The sequence below is a fragment of the Neltuma alba genome, unplaced genomic scaffold, assembly GCF_004799145.2.
Source record: "Neltuma alba isolate B1F8T4 unplaced genomic scaffold, ASM479914v2 tig00012824_pilon, whole genome shotgun sequence".
In the NCBI taxonomy this organism is placed as follows: Eukaryota; Viridiplantae; Streptophyta; class Magnoliopsida; order Fabales; family Fabaceae; genus Neltuma; species Neltuma alba.
The window spans coordinates 370,878-383,996 of record NW_021637216.1 but is presented as its reverse complement, the minus strand read 5'-3'; the positions used below and the strand labels follow the sequence as shown (position 1 = coordinate 383,996).

The following is a 13,119-nucleotide window of genomic DNA, read 5'->3' as shown; positions in this document are numbered from 1 at the left end:
GCAGGATATTGATTGCAACCATGAAAGTGATTAGTAACCAAAAAAAAAACATGGAAAGAAATTCCCTTATCAATAATGTTTCTTCATTTTTTGAAATGGGAATGGCTAGCTAAAGCTTGATACAAATCAAGAGATTAGATTTGTGAGAGTCATATCTCATTTCACATGCATATGTTAAGCTGGACATCCTTTCCTGAGCCTTTCCTTCAAGAATTCAACACCTGAAGAGGTGTTTTCTCACGCCTGGGATGTGAATGTTGGATATGTAATGCTCCCAATTTATGCTTTCCACATCAAATCCAAAGTTCTTCATCTCTTCACCTGACATTTCTCCGTATAATCTCTGGGTATTGCCATTATCAAACCTAGCCAAAATCCAACCACGTACACTCCATGCTTAAGTTTACAAAGTATATACAATTTTTCTCCACAAATTAAATATTGTTTTGTGAATCAAGAATATAGGATGCTAAAAAGTTAAACATTTCAATTAGAGTATTGATAAATATGAAATGAGAATGATTAATGTCTTTAAACAAGAAGAAAAATATCGAAGAACAGTGTGCTTGTATTGATTTCTGATAAAGAGGAAAAGACTGAGCAACTAAATTTCGAAAGAATCACAGAAGTCTAATTAGAAACTTAGTGTCAAGCATTTATAAGGACTTATCAGTTGTGAAAAGTTATGAAAATTGGAAGCTTAAGTAGTGATAAGGTTTTGCCAAAACCAAACTTTTGATTGCGAAGTTTTGATTTGGTTGTAATTCAATCTCAAATGTTTATTCAATACAACTTAGTCCTTAATATAGAAGCTAAGTTACAACCAAGTCAAAATTATAAGAACTAAGAGATTAATTTTTTTCAAGATTTTTCTGTCATTCCTTGTCTGATCTAATGTTATATAATATCCGGTGACATAGAGTCAAACGTAGCGTATATATGTTTGCTTACCACGCTTTATAAAACATGTATGGCTCGTAGAGCTTGGCCAAATGAATGAAAGCCTGTGCTTTCCTTGTGGACTTCTTTTGGAGGGTTTTATGGAGATGAGGTTCAAGCTTTGTTTCGTGAAACAATCCAGTTTGCCTTGCCATCTCCATTGTAATGTAAGACGAAAAGTCATCCAAAGAGTCTAAGAATTTCATCTTCTGAATGAGACTTTGGTTCCCATTAGAAGACTGTGCCAATGGAAAAGACTTGAAATGGCTACGAGCATAATCAAACACAGCTCCAAGTGAAATAGGGTTTGCCACAGAAGATCCAACGTGGTAGACGCTTAAATCTGGTGTTGCGGCAGCCCCATGTTTTGCAATTGCTGCCATTGTGGCATTCACAACCATGTCTACTGGAATCTGCATCATGCATTTGATTTAATCATTAATCTTTTGGCTAAAGATTTTATATATATATATATATATATTACTTTGATGGCATCATGCCACCCAGTATTCAAAGTCATACATACTGATTTTAAAATGGGCAATTAACCTTTATTATTATTTGTGAATGAAAAATAATTGACCTAAGCTTACCACATCTATAACTGCATTGGGGTCTGCAAGAAATCCTGGGAGTTGACCCTTCCCATAATTAAATATAAGTGGATCAAGAACTCTGTCTTATGATGAAAGAAGAAGAATTATGTGATGAAAAGTAGCAGAGAAAAATGCAATGACTAAAAAATAATTATGGTCATTTTATTCGTGTTTTGACTTGAAATAATTAAACATGAGTGAACTCTGTTTTGCAATGAAAAATGAAAATAACTGTTTTTTTCTTGGGGGAGGGGGATAGGATAGGATAGGACCTGTATCCTTGAATCCAACCAGGGAAAGGCTCAGAGTAAGAGCTTTCAACCACAGAGGGACGAAGAATGACCATTGGTGTGCCATTTCTGAAGCTGCTTATTAACATCTCTCCCATCGCCTTTGTGAATGAGTACGTGTTTGGCCATCCGTACATATTCGCCCTATTCATATATATATATCGATGCTTTCAACAAAAATTATGAGCAAAACAATTTGATCTCCAATTTTCAAGTAAATATATAAAGGCATTCCTACGTTGTACGTACCTCTTCACACCCAATTCTTTCATCTTCTGAGTTGCTTGATCCTGTTGGAGTGAATCCAGCATTTCTGATGCCAACTTTTGTTCAAAATCTATGTCCTGTTCTGTGATTGCCCTAGCTCTTCCTTGTCCAACGTAAAGTGGCTTCTCCATTATTATCCCTTGTCTTTCTCCATCACCAACATAAGCTGAGTATCACATGTATTCGATTTAAGTTCACTTACTTATATATAAAAAATCAGTTCTATGTTGCTGTATGTTCTAGTCTTATACCTGTTGATATATGCAAGAGAAGACAAAGGTCCTTGCACTTCTTCGCAAAGTTTAGAACACCAAACGGTCCTTTGGTGTTTGTGTTCAGAGCCACATCGTACCTGAAAGTAAATTAATTCAAACTAAAATTTAACTAGCAACATGATAGGAAAAGTTTGGCGTGGTGAATTGGAAGACAACTCTATCAGTAGATGAAATTTAATATTACTTCCACTTCTAAATATAAAATCTATTTTTATAAGGTAGATTTTAGTAAAAGGAAAAGATTCTTTTATCTCCTTTCTCCCTTTCTCTTTATTCGCTCTAATTCTCTCCCCCACTCTATATTTTTCTCTCATCTTTTCTCCCTTTCTCTTTCCTCTGTCTCTCTCCTCTTTTCCTTTGTCTCTCCTCCCCCTCTCTTTTCTCTCTCACTCTCTTCCTCTCTCAAATTTTTCTCTCCATTTTCCTTTACATATTAAACATGAAAACTGTTTTTTATTTTAAATACCCTTACCAAGTGAAAACTATACTAAATTTCTATTTTCATACCAAACACACTTTTATAATCCAATTCAATTCATTTTTATTCTAATTATGCTTCATTTTTCTGTCCAATGGTCTTCAAAAACTCTGCCATCATACAAAACAAACACTTGAGCTCGATTAGATGTTATTGCAACAAGACCAACGCATCAAGGACATAGTTTTAGTCCATATTCTTTATTAGGAGATTTGGTTTAGTCTATACGAGACTTGGATAGTCAAATTTTTTTTTTTTTTGCATTTATAATTGGTAAAATAAACAATTTCTGTAATAAGTTGATTGTTATGTAAATATTTTATTTAAGATAGAAAATATTATAATTAAATTTTGGAATACAAGCTTAATTATCAGGCGATATAGTTATAAGGGTAATGACAACGCAAGACCTTATTAGAAAATCAATGCCAAACAACGCCTAATTATGAAAAATTGTAAAAACTTTTTTTTTTTTTTTTTTGCTTTGGGGAGGGGGAGGGGTTTGGTGCTAAAAATTGAAAGCTTAGGTTTTGATGGAGCCTTTATTTGGCATTAACTATCTAATCAGATCCTAAATTGTTATTCTCCTAGTTATAATTTTCTATGGTAGCATTATATTGTGCAGTTATAAAACATGAATACTAAAATATTTTTAATTACAAAGGCCTCCTTGAAAACAACAAATTAAATTGTTGTCTTTTAGTTTATTCAAACAAATGATGTTAAATTCTATAACTACCTTTCATCAAAGTTGGTACTGGCTGCTGAATTTACAATGACATTCACTTTGGTTGCAATTTCATTTGCTGTGAGAGGGTCCATCCCAAGATCAGATTCACAAACACACCCAGGCACTGCCACCAGCTTCTTCATCAGGTAGGCCTTGTAGTTTATTCCGTACACTTCTTCAAGGCTCTTCAACAGTTCAGATTCTATGATCTGTGCATGCAAGTGATGGGTGATGTCAACATAATACTACATTGGCCCTTAATATAATATGTATTTAACTAATTTGGGTGGATTAAGAAAAGTAATTAAGTTAGTTATTTGTCAAAAATATGTACTGGTATTAGATTGAAAAAGCCCATTAATGTAAACTCCCTTAACATATATAATTAATAGGGTTAGTTTGGATAAATATGGGACACAAAATATATTGGGGTCTTATATTTAGGACTAAATTCAACCTCTTGATTAGGGACAGGAATATAGAGTGAGATCTATTATTATTGCAACATGTTTTCAAACTGCGCATAACACATAATTCATAGACTAGAGTTCGATTCAATATAATAAATTCTGTAGTATAAAGGGTCTTCTACAAAAATTTGAAACTCTTTCAAACTCAGGTTCTCATTTTCATGTGCTCTACATCAGCATTTATCATATAAAATATAAATTATATGGCAAATTATGTTGTTCACAAACTCTTTGAAATTTACTCCATAAAATTTCATCCAATGCATAGGCCTCTCTGAGATCTAGTCCTGGAATACATTTACATAGAATGCAAAGATGTTTTATGGTGATTAGAGTACGCATAACTAATTAATTACCTCAGTTTTCAATCTGTTTAATGCTGCTTCCTTGTCTTTTGCTTTGATTAACACAAAAATTTGCCCCACATCAGGTGCCGTCCTCAACATCTTCTCGACCAAAACTGCAACGTTATTGGAGATACACATATTTATCAATAAATAAACCTTTACAACAATATATATTCTTTTTGTTTTGGACGTTAGGAAAGTGACAATAGTAATACTGCAAAGAAAGTGCAAATACCTTTTCCCACGAAACCAGTAGCGCCAGTAATAAAATAGTTCTTTCCTTGAAGAAATCTGGCAATACCAATACCATGACCCTGTTTCCTTTCCGAGCCACTTTCTCTTTTTGGGATGTCAATAACACTCTTAATAATTTTCTCTGGCTTCTCATTATCAGAGAAATAAGTTTTCACATGGCTGCGTTTCCGGTGGGTATTGATGGTTTTGGGAGGTCCATAATGTACTGTTTGAGGTTTCAACGGTGGAAAGGAAAAACTAATATTGAGGGAAGAAATCATTGGTTTGAGCAGCAAAGGGACCGATCGGTTAGAGAAAGATCGGTGCTCAGAGTTTTTGGCTTGTGCATGAGTATGTGAGTGAGGAAGCGGGACCAACCTCACTTAAATAGAACTTTTAGCTAGCTAGGGGTCCCATTAAAGAGAAAGTTAGGTCAGATCTTATTAAATATCATTGGAGTATTTGAGTTTTTTTTTAATGGAAAAGTGATGAGTCTCTCTAAAATTCTGGATAGACCGTTCGGTTCATGATCATCTACTGTAAATTAAAAAAGCATGATAACGAAATCCAAGATCCATTGAAGTGATCACGGTTTAGAGGATTTGGAGAGCAAGAACCATCTGAAAGAGACTATATATGTAAATTTTGGTATAGTCCCCCCCCCCCAATTGAAGACGGGTACAAATGACTTGAAGTTACAAGGGGGCAAGGGGGATTAAACCCACCACAAGCTCTCATAACATAGGGAGTTTTTATACCACTAGGTTACAAGTTCATTGGCATAATTAAATTGGTATTGATGCTTAGGATGTGACTCATTCATATAAATGGTCATATGCATCTTCTTAAAGACCAAACTAAATTAAATCCAATCAATTTAACACTACAAAAAAAAAAAAGACTTTCATCGACAGTTTATGTGACTTTTAGCGGCGACAATACTTTCAGTGGCGACTTATTTTGTCGCCACTGATGAGTTTTAGTGACAATTACTATGATAACGACTTGCCGATGACTTTTGTCATCCCTAAAAACTTTCAGCGGTGAGAAAAGTTAATTTTTTTTATAGTGGAACCAACAACAATGGAGTAAAACCAATCAAAAATTAAGATCTCTCTTGGTTTCCTACTTGCTATGTATAATCATTTAAGTTGGTTTGTTTTAATTTAGTCGGTTGGAACGCCCCTTATTCATGTCTTAATGGAATTAGCCATTAGGCAAAAACTCTTGTGCCACCTCCCAGTGGGATTCTTTCTTTAATTCTACTTTAATCTTGAGATATGGTGAAATATATATATATATGTATATATCTTCAAAATATTGTTTTCAAGGTCTAAATCGACAAGATTTCATGTTGCTATAATAAAGCTTGTAAAACCGAATTTCCAAAGCCAGCAGGCTCCATTTGCCATGGGCCTTGAGAAACTTTATTTTGTTTATACCAAGTTTGGCAGTTTCCACCAATTTGTGGTTAATTCGTAGTGCGTGTAATGGGAGAATTCAGAACAAAACTTACGATATCATAATAATTAATGACATTTTGAGACCTACACGTTTTAAATCCCAATTCAGCACTTTAATTTTTTTCAAAGACATTAAAAAGATAATATATAGACAAATTAATTCTAATAATAATATATACAAATAAAAAATCCCGTAGGCCTCAATTGAAAACCCCAGAAGCTAATTTTGAAATCTTGAAAGCCTAAATTGGAATCATCATTAATTAAGAATTTTTTCACTTTCATTCTTTCATCATTTTTAACTTGTACATGCTATTTTCCAACTTAGCTTTTGATATTTTTTAAATTAAAGGATGGATATGAAAAGGGGGAAAAATTCATCGTAGTTTCCAACTTATTAAGCTTTTGGATCGAGGTTTCCACCCGAGACTATCGGAATTTTCAATTTGTATGCTACGAGTAACTAGAATATTTTTTTTCAATTAACCCTTTTTAATTATCAATAAAAGACCAATAAATTTAATTCACATTTTAAGATTTCAAAGTGTTGAAATTATTATCATTCTCATTATTTCGTCGCAAAAGTCACATCCTTGTGAACTACTCTATTCTTCATTGATGAATGATATTAATGTTATGACTATGAATAGTAATGTATCGTGTTTCACTTCCACAGCTCTGTGTCTGAACATTTTGTTGAAACATCGATATCGAAAAATCTAATAACAAATAAATTGGACGTCAGATCACTTCCCTTTTTGGCTTAAAATTTTAAATCATTTCAGAAAGAGAGAGACATATAATTAATATAGAACATGAACACATATAAGTTCAAAGGCATGGACAGCTAAATAAATAAATGATGCCCTTAGCTAGCTTAATTTGTGTTTGCAACATTGAATTCCATAACTGTACTGCTGTAAAATTGTCTTTTCCAATTGAAGAACATGTTTGGCAGTTAGATATATATAGAATACTAGTAAGTATGGAAAAAAGAGGAAATGATTTTAACGGAGGCAAGGCTGTGTTAAAATTTTTATGCATGGAAACAGAAATAAAGCATATGTAAGTATCGTGGAAGATTGATAAAAAAGAAATTTGATAAAGAAAACTAAAGACATGCCAATTGAACTACGTACTTTTTAAGGTATGCCTAAATATTAGTAATAAAAAGACCTTTCAATGTGCCTCTTGGTTTAGCTAATCCAGATTCTCTTAATTAAATATGAAATCTGTATATAATTGTGAGGGAGGGTAGAGATATGAATTCATTTAATTTGACCCAAGAAAATTAATTGTCAAAAGGTTTTGAGTCGAGATAGAAATAGAATAATAAACAACATAAATACTCCCGTCAACCGATTTCTTTTATGAGATATATAACTAATGAGTATAATTTGCCAACAGCATATATTAATAATTTTTTGGTATTGAAGGCAAAAATAGACCTTTCCCAGCTAAGTTTGTTACATCCAATTGCGTTTGTCATATATACAAAAGTTAGGATTAATCGAACCTATATTATTATTCCTCTGGTCCTATTTATAATGCATGAGTTAATGACAACCCGAAGTAGGAATAAAGTTAAAAAATTATTATATTTTAAAACAGAATTAATGCAATTTTAACTCTTAGTTTATATAAAATATATTAGAAATGCCTATAAATAGGAGCAGACGAGTACGTGCTTTAAGTTTTATGAGCCCATATAACAACCCGACTTGGTTCATTAACTATTTTGGTTAGAATCATCTTCAATGACCATGCCTATTACCATGAGATGGGCAGGAGCTCACGTTGGTCCGGTCATGAGATGACTCCTTTGTTTTTTGGCCGGAGCCATGAGATGACTCTTTATAGTCGAGGAAAGAGTAGAATTATATTATTATGATTATTATTATTATTATTATTCAGTGTTATGAGAAATAATTATATTGCAAATAAATATGTGTAATATATAATTTTTAAATATTTTTGTAAAAATAAGGATAAATACCTGCAAGTCCTTAATTATAGTTTCAACTAATGCTTTTGTTTTGGACTGAAAGTTTCAACCAATGTTTAATTAAGTCTTTGCAGTTTTGCTTTTTATCAGATATTCATACTTTTACTTGTTTTTAATTAAGTACTTGTAGTTTCTTTCCTTTTTATCAGGTTCTTATCATTTCACCTGATTTTTAATCAGGTCTCCAAATTTATTTAATTCTTTATTTTACGAATCTTGATAATATTCTTCTGTAAATATAAAAGATAATATTTTTAATTATAATAATATTAAATATTATTCTATAAATAATAAATGATTATATTGAATTTATTTTCATATTTTTAAATTTTTAATCAAAACTTATATTTATATTTTTCATTTATAATTATAAAATTTGATTGATAATAATAAAATTTATTAAAACTAAAATATAATTGCGATAAATTTATGATCAATAATTCAAATTAATTAATAATTAATAATTATATTAGATATTTTTAAAACTATATAAATATTACTTTAAATTTGTTAATAACATTTTATACTTGAATATTATTTAATTAATTAATTTTAAATTAAAAATAAAGAAAATTTAAAAATAAATGGATCTGGTTAAAAATCAAGTGGAGCTGCAGGAACCTATTAAAAAATAAGTGAAAGTATAAGGACTTAATAAAAAGAAAAAAATTATAAAGACATAATTAAAAATTGGTTGCTAATATTCTTTTCTAGCTCTATTTATATGTGTGAGAGGTTTTTTTTTATGCTATTTATAAGTCACATTATTAATTTCTTATGTAATATATTGTTTTACCTTTCATTTATTATTGTGTATACTATTATTTTCCTGAAAAGTGTATATATTAAATAGAGATAAAATTAAAAATTATTAAATTCTAAAATAGAATTGATGAGATTTAAGATTTTTTTTATTCCTCTAAAATATACTTAAGTTACTTTATACTTAAGATTGAGTACTTTTTCAAACTAAAGAACGAATGAGATTCTTTTCTTGACTAAAGCAAACGACAATGAAGTTAGGAAGCAGTTAAGGAAAAGCCAATAGCTGAGGTGGGCTTTGCCGTTTTGACTTTTCTTGTTGTAATCACTTGCGTTTTAAACTTGACTAGGATTTATTTCACATGTGATGCACGTAAATAAACCAACAGAATCGAATCGATGCAATAAACAAGAGTACTCTCTCTCTCTATATATATATATATAAAGGGGAAAAATAATTATAGTGGAGGTTCAAACAACTAATTATAAATATCTTCTTTAAAAGAATGAAAATTATAATGAAAAAAGCACCAAGAATTCGATCTGAAATAAAATTTCTCTTAGAAATCAATAAGCAGCAAGCTAAGTTTCATTTATTAATAATAATAGCAATAATAAGAATAGGAATAATAACAATAGCAATAACAATAACAATAATAATAAAAGTAATATGTTTACCGAAAAAGTAATGGAAATAATATCAATAGCAATAATAATACTAACAAGAATAATAGTAGCAATAACAACCATAGCAGCAGCAAGCCAGCAATAATAATAATGACGATGCTTGCATTTAGTTCCAAGTGATCCTTGGTTGTCATTTGAGCAATTTGTAAATGTTAACTTTTCTTCTCCTAAGGCCCCTACACATTAAACCCAAATAGATGTCATTAATACCAAGTAACAAAAATAATGAGACACTTGGGGAATTTAAGAAGTGATCAAATTAGTCAAGTTAGCAACTAACTCACGCAGACACCTCTTAATAAAATTAATTAACTCCTATAATTAAGCCCACTTAGTAAGGCACCAAAAGCTTAATATTAGATGCATGTATATATTCCATACAAAATAGGGACTTATGAAATACATAGAAATCAGATCTTCCTTCACTTTACCATTGTCTTGGTTTTTGTATCAGAAGAAACTAACAAATGCTTGTCATAATGACGATGATTGCACCTAGTTCCAAGTGATCCTTGGTTGTCAGTTGAGCAATTTGTAAATGTTAACTTTTCTTCTCCTAAGGCCCCTACACATTAAACCCAAATAAATGTAATTAATACCAAGTAACAAAAATAATGAGGCATTTGGGGAATTTAAACCGTGATCAAATTAGTCAAATTAGCAACTAACTCATGCAGACACCTCTTAATAAAATTAATTAACTCCTATAATTAAGCCCACTTAGTAAGGTACCAAAAGCTTAATATTAGATGCATGTATATATTCCATACAAAATAGGGACTTATGAAATACATGCAGATCAGATCTTCCTTCACTTTACCATTGTCTTGGTTTTTGTATCAGAAGAAACTAACAAATGCTTGTCATAATGACGATGATTGCACCTAGTTCCAAGTGATCCTTGGTTGTCAGTTGAGCAATTTGCACCAAAAGCTTAATATTAGATGCATGTATATATTCCATACAAAATAGGGACTTATGAAATACATAGAGATCAGATCTTCCTTCACTTTACCATTGTCTTGGTTTTTGTATCAGAAGAAACTAACAAATGCTTGTCATAATGACGATGATTGCACCTAGTTCCAAGTGATCCTTGGTTGTCGGTTGAGCAATTTGTAAATGTTAACTTTTCTTCTCCTAAGGCTCCTACACATTAAACCCAAATAAATGTAATTAATACCAAGTAACAAAAATAATGAGGCATTTGGGGAATTTAAACAGTGATCAAATTAGTCAAATTAGCAACTAACTCATGCAGACACCTCTTAATAAAATTAATTAACTCCTATAATTAAGCCCACTTAGTAAGGTACCAAAAGCTTAATATTAGATGCATGTATATATTCCATACAAAATAGGGACTTATGAAATACATGCAGATCAGATCTTCCTTTACTTTACCATTGTCTTGGTTTTTGTATCAGAAGAAACTAACAAATGCTTGTCATAATGACGATGATTGCACCTAGTTCCAAGTGATCCTTGGTTGTCAGTTGAGCAATTTGCACCAAAAGCTTAATATTAGATGCATGTATATATGCCATACAAAAATAGGGACTTATGAAACACATGCAGATCAGATCTTCCTTCACTTTACCATTCTCTTGGTTTTTGTATCAGAAGAAACTAACAAGCATTCCCAGGCACTACTTGCTCGTCAAAACAAGCTTTCTCATACCAGGGATATGAGTGTCGCATGTCTACTCCTAATTTATGCCTTCTAGGTCAAACCAAAACTTCTTTATCTCTTCATTTGACGTATCCTTCATTAACTTTTTTGCATTCCGAATGTCAAACCTTGCAGACACCATTAATTTTCTGTGTTAACTTGTGTTCTCACGTGCCAAATATATATATAACCAATAATACGATAGTGTTTTGAAGAACTCTAATGTTTGTAAAAGTTTCCTCAAGTGATTAATTTTAGCTTTTACATTTTCTTAAAGTGCATGACAGATCATTGATCAAATGAAACAGTTTTCATCATAGACCTTAATCGAAGAGCCAAAAATTGACACTGGAGCAAAACTTGACATATCTTCTGGTTTAGAGAATCTAGATTTTTCGGAGGAGCTTGTTTAATTACCTTGCTTTGAAAAACGTGTAGGGTTCATAGACTTTGGCCATTTGAATAAAGTAGCTTGCTTGCTTCTTGCAAAGCATTTGGAGCCCGTTATAAAGGATGGGATCTAGATCAGTGGGATTTGGTTCCACGAACCATTTTTCTTTGCCATTTCATTTGAGATCAAGGATGAGAAATCATCGATGTTGTTGAAAAGCTTCATTCTGGAGATGCTAATATCATTCCCTTTTGAATCAGAAAGTGGATTGCACTTGAAGTGATCATACCAATACCCAACTATATCACCGTATGAAATGAAATTTACCAAAGATGACCCAAATTGGTACACAGTCAAGCCAGTGTCACCAGAATTGCCATGCGTTGCCATTCACTACAAAAAAAACAGACTTTAGGCGACGACTTTTGGTGGCGACAAAAAAAGTCACCGCTGAAAGTGGACTTTCAGCGACGACACCAAAAAGTCGCCGCTGAAACTAAGACTTTTAACAGCGACTTTTTTTGTCACCGCTGAAACTAAGACTTTCAGCGGCGACTTTTTTTGTCTCCGCTGAAAGTGGAATTTTAGAGGCGACTTTTTTGTCGCCGCTCAAAGTTCGTTGCTAAAACTAAGATTTTCAGTGGTGACAAAAGTGTCGCCGCTAGACCTTCAGCGACGACTTTTTATTTCGCCGCTAAAAGTGGACCTTCAGCGGTGACTGTTTTGTTGCCGCTAAAAGTTCACTGCTGAAACTAAGACTTTCAAAGGCGACAAAAATGTCACCGCTAAAAGTGAACTTTCAGCGGTGACTTTTTTAGTCACCGTGAAAGTGTAATATAATAATATATATTTTATTTTACAATATTAATAAACAAATTCAATCTGGCTCAGTGACAAGAAGATTGGACACGAAAGGAGGTGGTCACGAGTTTGAACCTTAAAGAAGACACATTTAAGGTGAAAATATTTGGACGATAACGTGGCGGGGATGAGTGATGTGGCAATGACGTGGAGGTGGCTAGTGATGATATGGCAGTCAATGGTGATGATGTGGCCGCCGGTGACGATGACATAGTGGTCGGCGATGATGACGTGGCACCGGTGGTGACGACGTGGCGTTGGTAAAGCCAATTCTTCTTACATTACTTTCAGCAGTGACAAAAAAGTCACCGCTGAACATACCTTTCGGCGGCAACAAATGTTTGTCTTTTAGTGGTGACAAGAATGTCGCCGCTGAAAGTGTCTTTCAGCAGAGACATGAAACTTCTAAAAGTCATCGCTGAAAGATATTTTCAGCGGCAACCTTTTTAGTCGCCACTGAAAGTTTTCAGCCATGACTGCTACGACAACGACTTTTTAGCGACGACACTTTCAGTGGTGACTTTTATACTTTTAGCAGCGACAAAAGTCACCGCTGAAAGTCAATTTTTTTGTAGTGATTAAAGCTATTGTAGCATTCACTGCCATATCTACTTGAACCTGCAATAAAACGGGGATAAAAAAAATTTGATTC

The 13,119-nt window shown here is 32.5% G+C and overlaps 1 protein-coding gene across 1 annotated transcript; it reads right to left on the bottom strand.

Moving 5' to 3' along the window:
• Positions 1-947: 947 nt before the first annotated feature.
• Positions 948-11,996, bottom strand: LOC114731346 (fatty acyl-CoA reductase 2-like). The gene is made up of 9 exons (XM_028918487.1): positions 11,765-11,996; positions 4,628-4,852; positions 4,402-4,505; positions 3,585-3,784; positions 2,344-2,444; positions 2,075-2,258; positions 1,808-1,969; positions 1,533-1,614; positions 948-1,352 (listed from the first exon to the last, which is right to left on the bottom strand). The coding sequence occupies exons 1-9, from the start codon at positions 11,994-11,996 to the stop codon at positions 948-950; spliced, it is 1,695 nt and encodes a 564-aa protein (XP_028774320.1).
• Positions 11,997-13,119: the final 1,123 nt, after the last annotated feature.

Bases quoted from the DNA above. Each gene is read 5' to 3' on its own strand.
- LOC114731346 (XM_028918487.1), bottom strand. From the start codon at position 11,996: ATGGCAACGCATGGCAATTCTGGTGACACTGGCTTGACTGTGTACCAA. The intron at 3,785-4,401 runs GTAATTAATTAG...TTGCATGCACAG, and splicing joins TAAACAGATTGAAAACTGAG to ATCATAGAATCTGAACTGTT. The intron at 1,615-1,807 runs GTCCTATCCTAT...ATCATAAGACAG, and splicing joins GGTTGGATTCAAGGATACAG to AGTTCTTGATCCACTTATAT.